Here is a 22,943-nt window from a genome sequence, read left to right on the forward strand (position 1 = left end):
GTGCTATTTGTTTCTCACAGTTCTGCAGCCAACAGTCGTTCTCCTTTATATTTGCCCTGGTTTCCATGGAAAATAACTGAGCTTGTTAACATCAAAGGTAACAGAGACAGCACGCTTGAAATTTTAAAAGAAGAAACTGCTAAAACTCCTGTGGGTCAACTCTGGGTGAAGTTTCGCTTTTTCTTTTTTTTTCAAAACTTGTAAAAGATAAAAAAATAAATAAAATTCGAGCAGTTTTTGACATTTGTATATTCTGTAACAGTGTGGAGAGAGTGTGGGAGTGGACGGTGAGAGCAGAATATGAAATGTGTGAAGCTGAATCTCCAGTAGTCATGTATATATTTTTTTTAATTTTTTCAGTTTCTCTAGATGTACAAATGTATTGATTTGTATACCGCAGAAACACAGAATTATCTTTGGTCTTCGTCAGTGAAGTAAACAGTATGTGGGTGTTCAGGTAGAAGTTTGTTAATATAGATTTTTTACTTTCTCATGAGCATATGAGCAATGTTTAAACTCCAGTCAGGTTTCTACCTCAGTATTTGTGTGTCATTTACGACCACTGACATTTAGCAGATGGGCTTGAGAGCCAACAAATGTCCCCCGTGTGTGTGTACCCTTTTTTTAAAACATGTAGTTTTTACTGCGATGATAACCCCACGGCGCATGAGCCCATAAATCCAGCGCTCAGATCATGACAAGCGAGGGCGGGTTCCAGGTCAAGCTCATGGAGTCGGGGAGGATCAATCCAAGGTGGAGCGTTCAGTGGGATCAGCAGCTTTTTGACTCACTTTAAGTGCAAATAGATTAAATCAGGGGGAAGAAGTGATGTGTCCTCGTCGGTGAGTGGTGTGCATGCTGGCGTGTGCAGTGTGCGTCTGTGCACGTGTGTAGGACAGGAACAGGGAGTGGCTTATGAACTGTGTGTGTGTGTGTGTGTGGCTTGCAGAGTGGGTTATGCAGAAGATGTGAGTTGTGCACTGACACACTCAGGTATACATTGTGTGTTTGTATACGGATGTGTTCAAATATGTGTGAACGAGTGCCGTGAGGTGTTAATAAGGACACCTGGATGTTTGATTTGTATAGTTTGTATTTAAAAAAATAAAAATATTCTCCTTGTTAGCACTCTATCTCCTACCTGTGATCAGGACCGGAGGTGTTTGACTCGAGTTTACGCTTTTTCTATTTCTGCTGCATACGGTCTGATTCATCTTGTTACAGCGTTGTTATAGATTTTCACTCTCATATCTAATGCAGTGTTTGTTGAAATCAGGTTAAGTCGGAGCCAATTTTTTTTGTATTTATGCAGTGGATTTGTTGGAAAATGAGCTCCTGAGAATGAAAAGATACTCCACTGGTTCACAAAGTGATGATAATATGATTTAGACAGGAAAGTCTAACCGCTCCTCGCTGTGTCGTACGAGGACATGTTATGACATTGAGTGTTAAATCTTACTGTTGAAGGATTTGCTGCCATGTGCTGCAGCAGCAGAGTGAGTGAGGCTCCTGATACTTCCTGTCAGCCTGAGAGTTACATCATTTTTTCTATTCTAATGTTATTGAAGCCTGACAGAATGTTTCATTCATGGTCGATGTGAAGCGCTGGAAACCAAACAAAGTCAAGTTGTAGTGAGCAGCCGCTGTTGACAAATGCTCACAAATACTGTATGATTCATGGGCCCACTGACTTCAGCTGCAAGGACGCCGTTTCTTTTGTCTGTCTCAGCCCAAGATTTGTGATCAGTGCTGATGAGTGAAATATATTTTATTTTTGCATCGTGCAACCTCAGCTGATCTCTATCTTTGTGATTCTGTTCCAGAGTTTTGAAGATAAGTAAAATAAGTTGAAACAAATGTTCCCCCCTCTCTCTTTTTCTCTGTTTCTTATGAGATTGAATTTACTCCTTACTTTTTTATAAACTTTGCTTATTTAGTCCTGTTGTTTTCTTAAATTAAAATGAAACCACAACCTTTTCTTCTTCCAGCCCGTGCCGACCCAGATGAGGATCCGTGTCGGAGGACCTACTGTGGACGGGGCCGGCAGTGTGTGCTGATGGCGGACACCGGCCGCGCAGAGTGCGTCTGCCAGGAAAAGTGCCGGCCCTCCTTCGTGCCGGTGTGCGGCTCGGACGGCCGGTTCTACGAGAACCACTGCGAGGTTTACCGCACCGCCTGCCTGGAGAGGAGGCGGATCTACGTGGTGCACAGCAAGGAGTGCTTCTTCAAAGGTATTTCCTGACTGCTGCGCTGACACACTGGCTAATTCAGATTTCCATGTTTATTTGATAAAACTGTCTTGAAATGAAATATCTGAGATTTACCTCAGCAAAGCCTCAAGACAAACAAACATATTGGAGTAGGTATCATTTAAGTTAAGGTTGTTTTTTTTTTTGCAGTGTTGTTGCTACAGCACAACAAGAACACAGTGATGCTGCACAGGTTTTATGTATCTTTGATGTCTGACTGCATCTCTGTGTCTGGTGCTCAGGTCTGCTGAAAATTGCCCTCAGATGATTTTGTGATACCTGCGCTGTGCGGCATAGATTTGAGCTGTTTCAAGGCTGCAGCAAGGCTTTGACTTGAGTTTCATGTTGAAACATTTAAACAGTAATAGAATTGTACAGACAAAGCAAAGCAATTGTTGTGTTACACGTTGCAACCTGTCAAGCTCCAGTCACAAGCATCAATCACTGCGGAAATGATGCCGTTTCCGTCAGGCACCTTTTTCGGTCGGGATGAAAGAGCGAAATCATTTGTAGTTTGGCTCTGAAGGCTGCGGCTCAGGGTGGAGTTTGTCTGGGAAATGATAGCTAAGCACCGACACTGGCACTCAGACAGTAAGCATATTTTCTCAGGCGTTGTGCTCGTCTCCTCTGTGTATTTTGCTGCTGTAATCACGCTCCCTTTCAGTTCAAGTCAGCATACTTACTTGGCAGTCGGGCTTAATCACAAACACGGGCACCTAAATCATTTATAGTAGCACTGTAAAATTTGATTTAATGATCAGGCCAATTGTGGAACTATAATGCTGAGTTTTCAATCAGAGGATTTTAAACATCTGTGTAATAATAATAATAAACCCATATTTTTTCATCCAGTGTTTATGCAAACATTTGTACATTTGTGAGTTCATTCAGTTTGTCCACTTGACGGTCTAACTCTGAGAAACTCCTCCACCACATCAATATCCTGGCACTCACAAATCACCACTAGGTTACTGAGGATCACCGGTTCCCTATGGTAAATCATTAAAATGCTCACTCCCTGGTCATCACTCATTAGCAGAAGTGCAGTCTCAGCATGAACAGTCAGCGTTATTATCCAACAAACAGCCCAGTCGCTTCATCACAACTTCGATTTAAAGGTAACAGCACTTGGTAGAGGCCGCGGCTAATTTTAACTTCTACACACACTTGTTTTAGCTGCAAGTATGTGTGAAGTCCACCTGCTGGCACCTCCACCAAGGTGTGCATATAAGAAATTAAAGCTATAGTTAATTAAAATGCATGTTTTTGTAAACGCTTAGGAGAAACAGACACACACACACGCTCACATAAACAAACATGGCGCACAGCTCTTTAAGTCCTATCACATTAGGGAGAGAAGGATTCCTGGCAGACACCACCATGCATGGCTAATCCACATTAGGGATGTTCAGTCGGCACATTAGGCTTAAACTCGAGATGTCTGAATGAAAACCAGCAGGAGATGGAAAATGTTGGAAATCAGTCATATGTCACGGGAATTGTGTGTGTGTGTGTATGTGTGTGTATGTGCATCTCTGTAAATTAGGAAGTAATTATGTCACCTGACGTACAAAGACATCATTGGGAGGCAGCTCTCTGCTGAGCTAGAATCATTATTCACAATTATCATTTCTCGTTAGTAACAGTGCAGAGGTGCTGCGGCGGTTCAGTCGTCTCTGACTTTCTGGCCTGTTGGTGCTCCTCTCCCTCTTTGTTTGCCTCCAAGCTTCACTGTTTCACTCAAAAACCCTTGAAAATAACAAACGCCTGGGTAACCAAATGCTGAGCCACCTTGTTGACTTTTTCCTCGCTGCCCTATGAATGAAGTTTGTGTCAGGATTTAGCACACGCTCCAAGTCAACAAAACAAAACAAAGATTTGAAAAACTGCCTGATAAATATTGATACAATATTTTATAGACAAACGGGTATTATTCTAAGGGCGGTGCATTGTTGTTCCCTTGCAGCACTGTGTTTCACTTTGAAACAGATTAAATAAAAAAAGTTGATGAAAGTACATTTTCTTCCTGTTTTTGAACACATTGATTTTTTTTCTGGTTTCTCTTCTTTTTTTTATTATATATTTTGTGTCCCATTTTAAGACCTTAGGGATAATCAAATGCTAGATGGCACAAGAATCACAGATGATATAGATGGTTTTGGTCCCTGCAGCTATTTTTGGTGAAACATCTTTTCATGTGTTTGTTTGTTTGTTTCTTTTTTATTATAATTTTTGTTTCAAATTTAAACCTAAAGGCTCGGCTGTGAAAGCCACTTTCCTCAGGGCTACGGCCAAAGTCACAGTCTCAAATTTTGGCAAGTGCTCGAGTAGCCTTTTTTCGTTTCAGCATATCTGGATTATTGTGATTCTCTGTGCACTTGCAGCCAGTTCAGAAACTCTCTGCTCTGGCAAAAGAAAAAACACAGAGGAACAACATTTCCATTGTGCCGACCTCATTTCAGTGGCTCCGTCTTACAGGGCTGATTTGAGGTTTTTTAGTTTATTCACCCGGCTTTGAGTCAGAGCACATTCACAATGACCTCTGTCTGTGTTCCAGCACCAGGTCACACAGGACGTCTCACAAAATATCGTTTTAAGATAAAAAGTCGACTTTGACTTTCCTGCTGCCCTGAGGCTGAAGAGTCGTGTTCACCATTCACACGTTTCTCTTCTGAGATGTTATTTGCATGCTGAGGCTGTTGAGCCTTGAGACAAGTGTCCTTTTAAGAAAACTGCAAAGTGGAGGGCTGACAGTGTGAACTCCGCTTTTTCATATGCCTGATTGGAAAATACTCACTTGGCTGCCATTGGTCTCACCTGTTACTACAGCCAAATGTATGTTTCAAATTTCACACAGATGGTGTCATGTTTATGACACACTGGCAGGTAAACTCTTCCATTTTTTGTGTATAGTTCTGTCTAAATATTGAGTTATCCTCAATTTGTATTATTATTTTTGCTTTCCCATTTAGCGCTCTTTAACGGTTCAAACCAGTGTCAACCTGTTGAGACAATCATGGTTGCAGAGGTGAATCTACCACTCAGGTTGTCTTTGATGCAGCTAGAGGGAGGATGTAGTCTGCCTCTACTCTGACTGACGTACTCTGAAGTGTTTGGCGGTGGCTGGGTGGTTTGTGACTGACAGGAGGGGTGATTGCATGGGGGGTTAAAAAGGATGAGTGTAGAGCTCTTTGTTCAGCCCTGTCACTGGCTGCCTTGTATTTACACTCAGACTGTTCAGCTGGCAATCCATATTACCTTAATAGCAATAAGTGTGAGTAGTACAATAACATTAGAATAACAATGGGCGAAAGAGGAAACACCTATAAAGTCCTATATTCTGGAGTAAATAGAAAACTATTATACAATAGTAAGAGAGAAGGAAAGTGGGATAAAGAGCTTTTTATTACTGCATCTTTTCAATAACTTCAATTCTGTTTTCTCTGCAGCACTTTGAAGATTACTCTGAGCTAGCTTAGGTTATCCACTCCACAAACACTCTCGACACAGAAACTCTGAATGTCTGACACAAAAGTTAAAGTTACTTCACCGGCAAATTGATAAACAGCTTCAAAGTTAAGTGATTTGACCCCAAATGGCTTCATAAGGGGCACATTGTCAGTAAAATAGAGTGATAGGCCAGCTGCACTCAATCCTAATAACCCATTTAGATTGTAATTGCCAAAAGCCATAAAAGAGGTTTTCCTTGAGGATGTCGATCTCACCATGTGAAAAATGACATCCTCCCCCGCCAAGTAACTGATGCCATAAAAATGATAATACAGTTTAATAGACAGCAGTGCAACCCGGTGACCATGTTGATATGTGTGGTATGTTTTCCCATAAATACTTGGAACAGACACATCTTCAAATCTTGATATTTTTCATAGGATTACTGTATGTCTAGACACCGAAAAACAACCTGTGACTGTGTTGAGTGAAGCAGGAAATACCACATTGGTTCTCGTTTTATCTCCCAGCAGCCATCTTCTCCTTTTCCTTAAGCAAATGGTTTTAGTTGATTGAATTTACCGCATCCGAAACCCTAAGATAGCAGTTTGGAAAACACTCTCTGAGAAGATGTGCGCTTCTTATTGTCCAATTAATGAACTCCATCGTTATACAAACACACAAAGACAGAGTACACACACACACACACACACACACACATACATGCACGTGGTATTATGCAAACAGTTTATTAACTTGCAATTTATGAAAGGTCATTAAAGTCCACAACCAATCACTCTGCTAATTTGTGAAATTAGCATGGCACAGATAGATGGTTTTCTCTCTCCTCTGTGTGAGGCGAGCTCTGTGCTGCAGGGTCAGCCCACTTCTGACCCCGGCTTTGATTGCAATCTCTTCCCTCTTAAATCATCTGAAAAAGAACTAACGTGCTTGATGAACCACTTTCATCTTCCTGATGAGCAGGAAGAGACATCTGTTTGCACTGGGCCTGGGCGAGGCGCTCAGCAGGGGGGGCTCTTTAATTCTTTAATGCATCCCGCCCCGCTATGACCACTTCATTAGGGATGAGTGTTGCACTGGTGGTACTCGGTTGTGACGCTGTTGATCGGACGGTCAATGTGTTGCCATCTGCCAGATGGAAAGTAGAAGTGAGGAGAGAACGGATCCTTCCATCTCTTCATCTCACCACACGTCTATTAAGCTCATTATTCTGTAAAACCCACAGGAGGCATGTGACCACTCAGTTATATTTGCACAAGTTTCCATGTTGTTATCATCTCAGCCAGGATATTGTCCAATCCCATCCCCTGTACATTGATCCTGAGACCATGAATTGCTTTGTATTCTCCACCCTCCGTTCCTCCGCCTCCAGCCGTCCACCATCTATCCGTGTTTGCCATGTTTCCCGCGCTGAGCGGCGCCTCAGTCGCTCTGATTTCTCTTTATCGTCCCGGCTCGTTCGGGGGCAGCCGCGGTTATTGCATTAGCCATCAAAGCGTCTTCCTCTCTCTCCGCCCTCTCCACAGCCCGTGGCAGCGCTCTGCCACCGCCGCCGTCCATCTTATTGCTCACTAACCCTCTGCCCCCTTCTGTGACTGAGGCCATTAACTCGGTCACGCAAACACACAGCTCTCATAAGGAGGATCAACTTTTAGGGTGAGCTCCAGCCCTATAGCTTTCGTTGTGTCCACAGAAGGTCACAGCACAATGCTTTTGAAGGTGGCAAATATATCAGTTTTTTATTAAATTGTTATTTTTTTCTTCCTTTTGCTGGAAGTGTTGCAGTATCTGTGGTGTCACACTCTTCTCTTTGCCAATACTTTGCAGGATTTAAATGCCTAAAATATTTTGCGTGCTTTCATAGACATGCCAAACTTTTTTTTTTTTTTCTGTGTGGTCTTATTCTGTCAAAACTCAAGTAACTGTGATGTGAGAGAGCTGCTATAAAATACACTTTTTTCACACGATGTCACAAAAGTAGGTTGCTATCCCACTATATTTTTGTCTGGTGATATGAAGTGAAGTGTCTCGTGGCATTTAGAGACTCCAGAAAGTCAAAGTCAACATTACAGTTAACTGAAATTATATAAAAAATTGTTTTTATCGTGATTGTGTTGAAGCCGCCTGCCTTTATCTGTCTTTCTTGTTTGCAGAGTTTCATCTCATCTCAAGTAATTGAAGCCACTGATTTTTATTTTATACACAAACATGTAGAAATGTTAAAGAAAAATAGATTTTTTCAGTTCAATACCAGACAACTATATATATTGAGTTTAAAGCCAAGACTTTCAGTGAGTCACGGTCCGTTCGCAGAGAGCCAAGCTCCACCGCTGTGCTTCTTATTCACCTTTTATATGTGAGGTTTATATAAAATGAGCGATAGTATTCATGTACTTACTGTGTGATTAGGGCACGACCAGCATGAGCTGAGTGAACTCCTCAATTAATGTAAAAATTACCCTAATTAGTTCTGCTATGCCCTATTAAATGACACCATTCAGCTCTCTACATCACAATGACATGTTTTATAAACGCTCACAATTGAACTCGACTGTTTCAGCAGGGTGTAGAGCTGCGCAGGTCACATAACGCACCGCTGGACCACAACTTGTCGTCCAACTCTCTGTTAGGTTAATAAGGACTAACGCCTGCTTAGGGCGACCAGGTGTGACATGTCCGCGCACACACACACACAAACACGCACCTAATACCCTGCAGGCCTCCACTGACAGCCCTTTATTTGTTACGTTGGGTTTATTAACGAACAGTCCAACTATTTCCATCTTTCTCTCATGTTTTTTTTCTTCCTCCCAACACCTTTCTCCTCATTTTCTCTCGTCAGTGGTCACATGGGTTTTACCTCATTAGGTTGATATCCTCCCCACAGATTCATTATGGTGGATGTATTTGCTGTATGAAATGGATGCCCTGTCCCAGATAGAGACGTCCCCTGGTCCTGCTCTGCGTCCCCTGCCTCATAAACATCAGTCTCCCCCATGAAAACTGAAAACTCTCTCTCTCTCTGGCCACCGGCGTCCCCCCGGCTGCTGTGGTAGTGGGACACCGTCAAGGATACTGCACCAAAACTCTGGCGCTTTCCTCCTGTCAGCCATTGATGAGGCAACAGCTGGCACCTGGTGTGTTGTTCAGACATCGTGAAGCGTACGTAGACGTATGATTTTCCGAAGCCTGTTCTACTGTCACACTAGTAATTAATGCTGTTCTGCTTCTGCTTTGTGAGGGAAAAAAAAGAAAAAGAAAAACATTGCACAAATGTTGTTTTGGTTTGACAGAAGATAAAACAGCCCCACACAACAGACAAACAAAGCAGGCAAAAGGAAAATCACATTTTATGATCGGCAGTGCTGCTGAGAATTTATTTCGCTAACATTGTTTGATAAAAGTGAATTGACAAATATTTTTATTTTCCATTTTGACAAAAAAATAGCACAATCAAGTCTAGTCACTGAGCACTCTGTAACAACATAAGCACTTCACCCACAAATCTAAACCAAACACAAAAAACACAAGATTAAAATGCATCATACAGCACCAGTTGATGTCGGACATGCAACAAAAGTTACAGAAACCACACAAAACCTGGTACGAATCCACCGGTGGTTGAGATTCCTTGAGGCTGGCTTAATGTGGAAATAAATTAGTAAAGCTGCTTCACTTGTTGGCAGCAGGAAACATCAGTGCGATGCCAGATCTGGGCACATGTCTTTATTGGAGACCTAAAGGTAATAAGATTTGTCTCGTAGTGCAGCTATAAAGACGCTGACCCTGAGCCGACAGCTGGCTGTCATTGAGCGTCTGCAGCTGACCAGCGCCTGTGGCTTTTGTGGTGCGTCCAGAACCACTGGCCCGTCGTTGGACCTCGGTGTGAGAGAGCGAGTGTGTCTGGCTGTAAATCAGTGAGTTTACCTGCTTATATCAACTTATAGCTCAGGATCTGGTTTTACGCTTCACCTAAAGGTTGACAACAGTCACTTTTCTGTTTGGTTCATTTGTCCTATGTTTGTTTAGCAGAATCGTATTCAGCAGAGACGTTTAGAAATGTTACATATAACGCACTTGGGGATCATGTTTCCTTGACTTTTCTTAATCCTCACAGATCAGTCACATTGGTTGGTTCACCAAAAAAAAATCACAACAGATGACAAAAAAAGTCAAATCCAGTTTGGCATCCTTCTTTACAAATGATTTTTAAAGGTTTTATTGCCTCAACACGTTTCAAAGACATTTGAATTTTTCTGTGTTTTTTTTTTTTTCATTTTTTATAATTGAAAAGGCAGAAGCTTTTCATTTTATCTTGTCCTGATCCACATTCATAATCCAGTCACTTTCTTTTCTAGTCTTGTGGCACACTCTGCTTTTTGTTCTTTTATTCTTCTCCTCAGATTGCCTGCTCATCCTTACTCATCCTTTTCCTCGTCTGTGCACACACACAAAAATGCACGACGAGCATAACATATTACACACAGAGACGTACACGAATGAAGACACACCACCTCTGTCATGACAAAAACAAAATAATCTCTTCTGAAAGAGAGTGTTTACTCACGCCTAAGAGATTTTGACATGCTTGTCACAACACTGGCGTTGGCTATCGCCGCTCTGCCTGTTCAGTGATGAGCTGCACCCCGCTGCACCACAATGGGCCTCGTGGATTAGCTTCTGTCGCATGCTGCCCGGCCTGGTGGGTGCACGCGGATTTATTTATTGATAATTGAAATATGAGTTGATAAATTGAAATTGGAATTCAACTGCTGTGTTTCTCTCCAACATGTCCGCACACACACACACTTTGACTTCCTGTTTGTCTCTGTTGTTGAGGTAATTAACAGATCCCTAATCTCGACTGTGTTCAGGGGAAGCCATCTTGGCATTCTGTGTCTTGTTGAGCTAACAGGTGGTACCGCATAAATTTTTGGAGCTGTTCATCTAACACGCTCGGCTTTTATTACTGTTCATAACACCGATTTTTAAAAGCTGTTGGCAAATGCCTCTGAAACACTGAGAAATTAGAGAGTGACAAATGAATTCATTTGGCCCATCCCCCTTCATTTCACGACTCTTTCATCAGTTTAATGGCCACATAAAAGGAAAATACATATGGCTGCCAGTGCTTCTGGACCCAACTTTGAAAACTTTGCTTATCAGACGTGTTTCTGTCAAAGCGGGCGTCCAATTACCCGCAAGTGGGATTATTAACATCACTCCGTGCATTAGCATTTTAGACAGCAATCAACAAATGCATTCATAGTTTGCCAGTTACTGACTTTTACACAAGATGGAAACACTTTACTCTCTCTCTCTCTGCACCCATGCAGATCTGTCTTTTCCTCCTGCACCACTCACCCTCCTTCCCTTTCTACCCACCCCCCCACTCGCCACCCCCCTAGACCACTTTTCTCTCCTCTGTATTTCACCCTCATTTCTCTGACTATGCCCCCAATATAGTGCAGACGGGGATTTGAGTGACTCTGTCAGGCTTCTCTCTGCATTCCCCAGCCTGTGTTAAATTGGTTCAGAGCTTAAGTAGAGTGTGAGCCTGGAAAATAAAAAAATAAAAAATACAAGCATCACCTCAAGGCAAAGTGACCCTGGGTAGAGAAAAAAAAATCACACACACTATAAGTCTCTGACAAGCACAAACACATACACTCACACACCCAGGCTCGGAGTATAAAGTGTACGCATGGCTGTGTTTTACTCCTAATCCATCACAGCGTCTTCTTTGATCTTTGCTGTCACGATTTCTCATTTGAACAATAGTTAAACTTGTGTTTCCAATATGTTGCTTTGTATACAGTGCATTTTTCTACCTTCTGCATAAACTAAGCATTCTTACACCGACTTCATTCTTGACATTGCTACGCTGCATTACGGATTATAGCTGCTTTAGGGCCTCGACTAAGATAGTACAATGCAGTTATGTCAAATTATGTCACTCTCCAAACTTAAATACACTCTGCAGTTCAAAGTGCTTCTTTGATCAGAGTCAAATTATACTTGTAATGCAAAGGCTGGGAAAATCGGACACAGCCTAATCTAATGGAGTTAATGTGATTATGCCGATGCAGAAGAAATACGCTGATAGATCTGCTCTGACTGTGGCTTCACTTCCCCACTTGTCAGCAGATGAAGTAGAGTTACTGGAGCACAAATAGGAGCTTGATATGCAGCACCACATCTCACATTACAGTACAGCTTTTGTCTAAGCATCGAAAACTTTTAAATAATACCCTAGCCATCCAAAGAATTATCCACAAAATTATAACATGGGAAGATTGCCAGGAAGACTGTAACTCTCCCCTGATTTGGACTTTTTACAGAAGCACTTTTAGCAAAGAGAGCCTGGGAGAAATTATAATAATACTGTATGAATGCTGTATGGTCAGCACATCAATTTCATGATCACTACTACCCCAAAGCGAGAGAAGACTTCAGCCAGCCTCACAGCTAGTTTTGCACTTAGTAATCATTATCCGCTCTGGATTGCAGTAACAGAAAATCAGTTGGCACTTTTAATGCACGCTGTCAGTCATTTGCTTTTACGCCTTTGTGCTCAGGCGCAGGGTATCACACAGAGAGCGAAGCTATTCAATTACTCTCATAAAGTTTGTCTAAGCAGGTGACATTTTTCATGTTTCCCAGCTCCTCCTGATCTTGCTGCGAGCAGATAACTGAACAGTCCCTCCACTGTCCTGTGTAATGTGAGCTGTCAGATTATATATTTCCACTCCGGCAGCCCGCGCAACAGTTTGACCAGAGGGCAAAAGAACAAGCCCAGATTGACATCTAGTGCAGCTCAATGTGCTGTAGCAACTGATTCGCCAGCTCTCTATAGCTGAATGAATGGCTGCCCAGCCCCTCACACAGCCCGAAACACTTGAGATACTTAGACTCTCAAAACGCCAAGTTCCAAAATGTGGATTAAGAAATCCTCAAAATAAAATCTGCTCATATTGAGTGCTGATTTTTCAAGGTCTCCTGGAAACCTCCTACTGAAATAACACCTCTGGCCATGTTGGCAAATTCAGAAAAATCACTTTGGGACATGATATATTTGGCAAGATGTAATACTTGAACGTAGCCAATGTCACAGTGTTTCCATATTGCTGGTTTCATCCAGATATATTAAGCAGTTGTTCATATGTAATGGCTTTAAATAGTGTCAGTTTCCATTTGACAAAGGTCACCCTCTCGATGTAAATGTGTGATTTAATGGTCAATGTCGTTAAAAGACCATTTATTATAAGTGAGTCTTTATTTGGCTGCTGTGCCCAGTAAACAGAGGTCCTGGATTGCTGACATGTTGTTTCTCTAAATGAACTATTTAACTGGGTTTTACAACAGCTGTGAAAAAAAATGTACGAACTGAATATAACAGCAGGGTTGCAAACACATTATCGCATTATGTTACATTGTTTTTCAAGAAGCAAAAAAAAACAACAACTTTTTTTTCCACATATGTTCATGGTCACCTCCATATCATCAGACCACGGCGAGGAGCCACTATAGCTCCCATTATATCGAGTGACATTGTGCCCTTGGTGCTTATTATTAGCAAGTACAGCATCTCGGTACCATAGGGCTTATTTGCATCATCGAGTCACTGTTCAACCATAAGTCGCTGACTATGGAGAGTGCTATAATTCTGAGGCCCAAAGGGAGTAACGATCCCAACAGCTGCCCCGGGGAAGTTATCAGTCCGTGTTATTGTTTTCAAGCTCATCCCACATGATTTCCTCAGAGAATAGGAGCAGTATGGATGGATGCTGCTGACCTTTTAGTTTTTAGCCCCTACGTTACAGGTGTCACTGATGCTAACAGGCACCGGTAGCTTTCTCTCGAGGTTCGGCGCCATCTGGTCACACGGTCCCGACGCTGTTCTTTTTGCCTGCTGGCACGATTCACGCCCATGCTGCCAATTCAGCTACTGTTATTTACAATTTACTCTTTAATTAGATTGTTTGTACCTGAGGGCTCAGTCGTATTGTCTTGTGCTGTAACAGTATTTCACTGAGAGTGCTAATGCTGGGTGAACTCTTTCTCAGTTTAGCATTTTCTATTTCTTTTTCTGGCAAACTTTCTTATTTTTATTATTAAACCTCAACTGAGGGGCAAGACAAGGAATTTTCTTTTAAATTAAACCTGGAAGTAATAAACTACTAACCTTTAATCATAATAACTAGAGCACCAGTGAAGTCACATACTCTCATGTACTCAGGTGGAAGCTTATTTTTCCTCTGCACATAAATTTGTGTGACACTGCTAAATTTGCAGTCTAATTACTGTTGACAGCTACAGGTGGTCACAGAATTAAAATGTTATCACATTTGACTTGCTGTATGAATGTGCTAGTTGTTGAATATTGTTACCCGGGAGAGGAGTTTATTCTTGTTATATCTTTAAGGAGATGGCAATCAAAACAACCTCTTAAGTCGGAGTAGCTTCTTTAACATGCTGTGGATTGTAACATTTTGAAATATAGGATACTCTCTCTGTGCAGCAGCCAAATTACAGTTACTGGTGGGTGAGTTGTATATTAAAAGCCAATGCATTATTGCTGCTTTCCTTTGATGCCTCAGAGCTATGTTGTGCCACATGCAGGGAACACTCCACTTATATAAACATAAAATATAAATAAGAGACACAGTCGCTGCTTTTCTCAAAGCACATCATATCCCTGCAATCCCTCGCAGCTCTTTGTTAATGTTTCTGAAACAACACAGTTCACGCTCCAGTATATTCTTTGCATCAACAAAAGCAGCCCCTCAGTCACAGTGTAATGGACAGACGATTCATCATCCACCTCGAATCAATTATGGAGACTTTAAAAAAATGCATCCGTGAATTAAATGATACATAGGGTAGTGGTGGATTAGACACAGGACCTGCTTAAGACTGGACTTGCATTCCCCCTGTACAGCTGCATCCTTTATCTAACATCAGACTTTTAGTTTGTGGGGAACTCGGGCGTGATCCCTGGCCTCGCTCATTATCATGCAGCAGCACAGTTGCATTATGCGCTGCATGGCAATGTGTGATCTTTCCAGTGATGAATACTATTTCATATGAATTAGTCACTGCACTCCAAATGAATTACTTACAACCGGGTGGAAGGCGAGCGTTGCTTATTACTCATGATGCTAATGCTGCAGTTTGTTTGCTTGCTACTCTCCTCTCTGCCGCTCGCTCATCTTCTTTCATTCTCTACATTTTAAGCATTTGTTTGAGCAAATGATTAGAGGCTTTATGTCTTACTAAAAGGTCATTTTATTGAATATTTGTCTACTCAAGTGATCAAACCTGTGACCTCGCTGTGACAAATCACTCCCTAATCACTAAACGACTACTGCTGTTGAGCACAATTCACTGTGGAGCTATTTGTTTGCAGCAGACCCTTACTTGAGACCGAACACGCATCCACATGCTTATCCGCATGCGTGTGAGAGTAATTAATTGCTAAACTGCTAATTGGCGTCATTACCATTTCTTGAAAATGTGGCCTACTTCTAATGCAAGAAGGCAGCCAGTTGTAATCCTCCGTTTTAATGAGGAATGCTTGTAGTGTTCACACACCATGTCAAGGAAAGTTGCTATTGCCCTTGACTCAGGAATATCTTGTTAGCAGTAAAAATTCACCCAAAACAGCGCTGCATGTTTGCACAGGTGCTGCTTCACTTAATTTAATTTAATTGACATTTTAGCACAAATTAAAGCGCGGCTGTTTATGCAGGTAGATTACCAGACAAATCAGTGTGTAACAGCGTCTTTACATGGTCATAGATCTGTTGTCGACATTGACTGTGATTAAAAGTGAGACACTGACGCAGTCTTCAGTCCATCCTGTTGACATTTTCCTCTGTCTCTTTCCTCGGTGGAGATTGTGATTATCTTATTTTTCAGATGACAGTTGTCTTGCCCACTCATTTTTTCCATATACAGTTGCACAATGTTCCTGTGTGCATGCAGCTCTGTTTGTGCTTTATTAAGGAACCAATCTTAGAATCAGTGCCAATTTAATTAAAGTTTAAAAACTATAATTACAAATCTGAACATCATATGAGACCCTTTAGGCTCGCGAAACGTGCTTTCTGGCTGGCTGAATTTTCCATTCGGGCTGTCGTACAAACATGGCGGCACTCTCTAACACAAGACCCTTGATATATGTATTTATAAAAGAATAATAATAAGGATACGAAAACCAAACACATTTCATTTTATAGAGATAGCAACAACCACTTTTGTGAACAAGTACCGATATTTTGTTATTTCAGGGTTAATAGAGATGATATATGTGGAGGCAGTAACTGTAACAGAGCTTTGCATATGAATATAAAAATCAATGCTCGTCTCTCCTCATTGCCAGGGATGGCCAACTGACGAGTACAGTGGTGGGATCATAGGGCTGAGTGGTGCACAGTATCCAATGGAGTCAATGTAGAAGTAGCTGCTCTTCTGTAAATGACAGCTCCATAATCCAAAACAGATAAAACAGATGAAAAATAGTGCTTCCACAATTCTTTTATCTGGTACTGCAGCTGCAAAAACAGAGTTATTATGGATAAATAAAGTTTGAATACTATATTCAGTTGTTCCAAAGAAAACCAGCATCATTTCGAAGCTACCCTGGTGAAAAAAAAGTGTACTTTATTGTATTTCAAGTATATTCGTATTTTGAATAGTATATTGAAAATGTAATTATACAAATTGTACTTTATATAAATATATAAAAATTACACTAACATCACACTTTCACGCTAACACTTTTAACACACTTGAAAATAATTATACTATATTACACTTTATAGAAATATATTAAACTAAAATATACTTAAAGTGAAATTTATGTGTAATTTCTAAAGTGTACTTATTTGAAATTTGTTTTCACACATACTTTTGATATATTTTAAAATGTATGCTAAAATTGTCATTGTAAAATACAATGATAACGTATTTTGAAAGTATACATTTTAATATCAACACTGTAATATTAAGTTTGAGTGTATTTTAAGTTACATTTGAGTTTAATTATAAAGTGAAGTTATTTATGCTTGTAGCCTACTTCAGGACATTTTGGAAAGTGGTATTAGCCTATGCACCTAAACCCGTTTATTAAATTTTGTGCTGTGTGTTTGGCAAAAAAGAAAAAAGATAGGCTACAACCTTACACGCATGAAATCACATGAAACAATACACTTAATTAACACTTAACAATCATCCACAAGAGCGTTGTAGAGTTGTTGGATTGTGTGTTTGATAGTCTCCGTAGCGGTAGCTGAGCAGCTCATGTCTCTGCCCCGCCGATCTAAAAACAGCTTGTAGGTTACCGTCAATTACAGTAAAAGTAACGAACCCTATCCCTAAGACTAGGGATTAACGGGCAAATCTGCCAAAATGTTGAAATATCCCTTTAAGCACATTGTTTTAATGTTATAATGTCTGTTGTAACCAAGGTTAAAAGTCTGTATTAAAAATTAGTTGATTGCATATTAAAACAGCTGAATTCATATTTAAAAAGTTAATTAATAAATACTAAGTTATGTTAATAATTAAAAACAGATACTTACCTATAAAAAGAAATTGAACGGTGATAAAATATTTTTTTATACGTTTATTTTGAAAGAGATTGGCTGGAGATGAGCTGTCAGCCAATCGGGAAGAAGCTCCCGCCCCTTGACCTGCTCTGAACAAGGTTCACTTCCTCCGGAGCCGTTGTCAGGAGAGCGAGCAGCCCCGCATCGAGCACGACACTTAGCTTGTGAAGAGGAGACACTAGTAAAAGTTGATAAAAGTGATTAAAAACTACGGGATAACTCCGGTGACGCCCTGGACCTGTGAGAGTGAAGCTAGAGGGACCCGACATCTCCACCAAGAAGAAAACGCATCGGTGAGAAATCGTTTTTTCCATGCTAAATGCTAACCGCCAGTGCTAATCAGTGCTAATACCAGAGACCTTACCCACTCGTGTGAATCACTAGCGTTAAAGCTAGCACTAGCTTCATTTTGAAGGTGCAATATGAGACGTTTTGAGAATTTGTTGCACACTGAACTGTAAAATCTGATGATTTAGTACAGTATCTGCGTTTTTAGCACGCCGAGTCACTATTTTATGCTAAGACATGGCAGAAGGTGCACACTGTACGTCTTCTTACTGGTATTAATGTTATATTTGCATGCTTATTACTATGTGAAGACGTTATTTTTATATTATTGATGTGGAGAAGTTATTTTAATAACTTAATCTCTGATATTTTGAGAATGTTGCTATGATATTATTGGGTGTGGTGTCATATTACAATGTTTATTCAGTTAGAAATATTCTCTGTGAATTGAGTGGATTTAACATGATTTATATATTGTATTTCATGATTGAGAGTTGAGAGAATTAAGAGAATGTTCTGACATTACTCATCATAGGTCAGGTTTTCCTGTTGGATCCTTTGAACCTTGGACCTACCCGGATGTTGGAGCCTGGATCGAGACGTTTGATGGCGAACCACAGCCTGGAGGACAACTAGAGATAGGGTGCCCGCAAAGAATCAAGAACCTGGATCCTTTCATCACTTCATTACACACACACACACACATACACATATCCAACACATTCAACCATGCGGTAGGATAGATCCTCTTCACTTCCTCAGTGGACTGAACATTTCATACTGGGAGTGACTGAAAAAAGAGGTGACTTGAACTTTCAAACATAGCTGCAATTTTTTTTTTTTTTATGTTCCTACTTACCTGGGTAAGAATTGTGTTACACTGTGTATGTACATGTGTTTTGCTTATCCTTCTTTAAAGGACAATTCCAGGCAAATTCAACTTGAGGGTGTATGTTCTTATCATTTTAAGTCTAAAAGAAGGAATGTGAAGATTTTCAGTTTAACGTCTCCTGTTTTGCGGTAGCTGCGTCTGTCCCCGCATCGCTACGGCAGCAATGAATGGGAGTGGATGCAAGTTCCGCTGGTTAGGCTGTTTACAGCCCTCAAAGCCGCAATTTTTTTCCACAGACAGCGTCAGATGGCTACTCAAACATGCACCGAGAAGTTTCTTTACTTCAAGCAAGCCGACATGCTTGTAAAACTAGATCTAAATTCAAAGTCTCACGCGAGACCCTGTTGCCGTGCTCGGTGCATTCAGGGGTAGTCAGAAAACTACCGTTTGTGTCATAAACACAGGAATATCGACTCTTGACTTGCTTCAAGTAAAAAATCCTTAAAGGTTTATTTGTAATGTTTAGGTCTGCTGCCCGAAATAAACCTATTTCTATTTTCGATTTCCTATGTACGAAAGAAGCAATATTTGAAAATGTGTTATTAAAGTTTTCCTTTGAAAATGTTTAAAAGCCATATGTAAATGTTTATACATTTAGAGATAGTACAAGTTTCTGTATTATTTGCAATGTATTATTATAATTTGGATGTGGTTTAAATACATTAAAGTATGTTTTTTTACCTGGAAGTAGTCCCACAAGTCTTTCAGCCTTTAGTATACTTGTAACACATTTGCATGAAGGTAGAAAGTAGTATACCAAAAGTATAATTAAGTATATATTTTAATACACTAACATCTAATTTTAATGTACTTATAATACAAACAAAGTACACTTTAATTTAACTAATTAGGCATGTATTAGTACATGAAATGTCATGTACTTAAAGTGCACTAAATATACTTTAAGTTGTTCCACTTTAGTACACAAAAGTACACTAAATACACTTTAAGTTGAGCTTTTCTACAACTTAATTACAATTTAAATATACTTAACACAAAATTAGTTGTTCCAATTTAGCACTCTTCAAGTTAACTAATCTTAAACACACTTGAAATATAATGATGATTAGTGCGGCTTGAAGTACACAAAAGTATGCTAAATTTTAGTACACTTAGTACATTAATTTTTCACCAGGGTATATAAAACAAAAACTATTAAAATGATACTGGAACAATATTTTTTATCCATTGTTTCCTCAGACAAAGGAAGGAGGAATACAGAAATACCTGTGAGACAATCAAAGTGAGCTCAACACTATGGGAACCCTTCACATGTTTTAATGCTGCTGCTGTTTTCTGTTCAGATGAAGTCGTGTCCATCCTGGTCGGAGCCCGGTCGTCTGCTGCCTTATCACTGTCACACACATGACGCTGTGTTTCTCCTGTGCTCAGTGTGTGTGTGTGTGTGTGTGTGTGTGTGTGTGTGTGTGTGTGTGTGTGTTTTCAAGCGCAGGTTTCACAGGCAGCAGAGAGGATGATAATTGAAATCCAGAGAGTCAGGTCACTTTCATATTAAAACAAACACTGCATACTTTAGCCTCAGTAATTGCTTTTGAAGAGCAGCTGCAGTGCCAGTCTGGGGAGAACGCAACACACACACACACACACACACACACACACACGCACACACACACACACACACACACACACACACACACACACACTTGCAAAACTGCACAGACACACTAAACACACATGGAGTAAAACCACAAACACAGCTCTTTCCTGCAGGGTCATTTGCCATGGAACAGTGCACTAGTGGTTGGCCTGGGAGCTTCAATGACAGGGCAGCTACACTCTTCCTCCCGTGACTGACACGTACACACAGAACATAGCGAGGACCTGGCTCTCCAGGCTGTACACACACACACATACACTTACACACACACACACACACACGCTAGAGTCCAGGCCCCAGAACTCACTGAGCGACTTCCATCACTGCCTTCTTTTCTAGTGCAAACGGAGCAGTGAAGCAACCATCCCTGCAGCTACACCCGTGTCTCTCTCAGCCTCTTCACTTGCTGTGTCCCTGGAGCCCCAACCCAGCTCGTTCCTCTCCTTTCCCCCTCCGCTCCTCTCCTTTATCCCCCTCTCTCCCCCCAACCACCACCACCACCACTCCTCCCTCCTCCCTCCTTCTGTCCTCGCTAGTTATTCACTCATCCACTTCACTCTCCATCCCCGAGGCCCCATCCTGCTCGTCCATGTTCTCTTTTCTCCTCTCCTCTTCCCCCCCTCTATACCTAACAAACCTGTCTCAGCGCTTCCTCTTCTCCGTGCTCTTTGTTTTATTTGACAGAGGTTAATGTTGCCTGGCAGCGAAATGCATCGCAAATTAGCTCAACCAGTCCAATTTGAATGGTTTAGTAAGAACTCTGATCAACTTGTTTTTTGGGGTTTCTTGTTGTTGTTGTTTTTTTTTACATTTATTCATCCTCGGCCCGTCTTCCTGTGCCTTTTCTTAATCAGGCTGCAGTTTAACATTACTTATTTAGAAAAACAGAATTTCTCATTGCATCCATTGAGATTGTCTCTGCCTTCAGAGCAGACCAGCTGTGCCTCCAAGAAATGTTTGTCTTACTAAAACTCAATCTGCCTCAAGGAATCTCTCTTCCTTTGATTCTCCATCTCCTCCTCTGCACTCACTCCTTCCTGTAGGTCTCTACCTCTGTCATCCCTTTGCTCACTCTCTGCTCTTACCCTACAGTGTTTCAAGCTTACACCACTTTCCTCTTCCTTTTTCCTCCTCTTTCCTGACTTTATTGTTCTCTTTCCTTCACCTTCTCTTTTTCTTCTCCTGACACCCTGAAGGCTCTCTCTCTCTGTCTCTCTCTCTATCTCTCTCTCTGTCTCTCTCTCAGTGCATTGAGTGCTCCCTCTTTCCCTCGTGCTCCAACCCAGCTTAATATGACTGTCCCTCTGTTACATCCTGGTCTGTCATCCAGCGAGCCTGCCATAATCTGTCTAACACAAAGAGACACTTTCTGTCTCCTGAGCTTTGTGACAGTGATTCAGGCCACTGCGTCTCTCCCCCAAATGGTTCACAGCTGCAGAGAAGAGGACTGACATTAACCTCAAATATCTCTTTCACTCATGTATTAAGTTATTATACTGAGTGTGAATATTCCTGTGAACCTGCAGAAAAGCCTTCGTACAGCTCAAAGCCAATAGAAAACTTTTTTTTTTTTTCTCCTCAGAGGTTTCCGACCTGGATCCGTGCCTCCAGAGCTTTTGCTTCTGGGTTCTGAGGAAAATACACAATACATACAGTATGAATTCATGCTGCTGTTCAATACCCCGCTGTTATGACAGGCTCCAATGTTCATGAATGTGCACCAGCTATCATAAAATTGTATCTGCTGCCACAAGGGCACTTGTGAAAACAGGAAGTGATATAACACATAACTTCTTATCTTACAGAGAAGTGAGTGAGCATCAGGTACAAGCTCAAATTTGTCCTCTAGACATCTCGATTGTTCAATTATATTAAAATTTGACCATGAGTTTTATTTTTTAACTGCCTATGAGGAGTCCAATATGTTACTTTTTTGTCATTTATTTATTTGTTTACGTATTCTTTTGTGATTTTTCTTCTAGCCTGAGTAATATTAATCTCAATTTAGAAGCAGTTGGTCATTTTCAGTTAATGGTGTGAGTAATTTTTTTTATATGAATTTCCACAGATATATGTCAAAAGCTGTAAATGAAGACGAAGACAAGCATGAATAATCCTATCCTAATCTATAGTGATGCTAGGGTCATTTAATTTGAAACTGTTCTGACTCACTCATTAATGGGCCTGTGTTACATCCTCATGGCACAAATTCGAGGGGGGACGCTGGTATTGTTTACCTTGGTTTTTGTCCCTCAGCCCCTCTGAGCTGACCAGCTAATGGCTTCAGTAATTGCTTTTGGCCTGGACTAATTATGGGCCAGGTTCCTATACCGTTGGCTACTAACATCATCTCACTAACCTTACTGTAGGTGCGCCAGACACCACAACAAAACCTGTGGTTGTGTGTAAATACACTCTGTACACTCACACCATTAGATTTGCCAAGTGCACTGACTGTGTTAAGAGTGCATTTCTCATCAGGACTTTATTTTTTCTGGAAAGACTTGAGTTGGACCTGCACTGCACACATTATTTACTCCTTCTCTTGGATGCAGTCAGTAGGGGGGCTGCACCTCTGACAGCACAAGATACTTAATTACTCAAACAGGTGCTTGCCACTGAGGCAGGATTGATGCTTCAAGAGCACTCGATTAATTGAGGCCCACTATTAATAACAGGGTGTGAATCATCCCTTAGATCGTCACTGATTTAATTTAGCAACACACAAAGATCAGCCGTGTTAATTAGAGATTTACAAGACGGTAGGGGCATCAGAAATAAATGTGAGCATCTGGTATGATTAATTTATCGGA

General features: G+C 41.0%; 1 protein-coding gene across 4 annotated transcripts in view; it reads left to right on the top strand.

Moving 5' to 3' along the window:
• fstl4 (follistatin-like 4) overlaps nucleotides 1–22,943 on the top strand; it is a 332,552-nt gene that overhangs the window by 204,478 nt on the left and 105,131 nt on the right. For all 4 annotated transcript variants that reach the window (XM_085797187.1, XM_085797188.1, XM_085797189.1 and 1 more), the window contains exon 4: nucleotides 1,989–2,231. In XM_085797187.1, the coding sequence (XP_085653313.1) occupies nucleotides 1,989–2,231 (243 nt within the window). The remainder of the gene's footprint in view (nucleotides 1–1,988; nucleotides 2,232–22,943) is intronic.

This window comes from Trachurus japonicus, chromosome 14, assembly GCF_045865225.1.
Source record: "Trachurus japonicus isolate A0001 chromosome 14, Traja_1.0".
In the NCBI taxonomy this organism is placed as follows: Eukaryota; Metazoa; Chordata; class Actinopteri; order Carangiformes; family Carangidae; genus Trachurus; species Trachurus japonicus.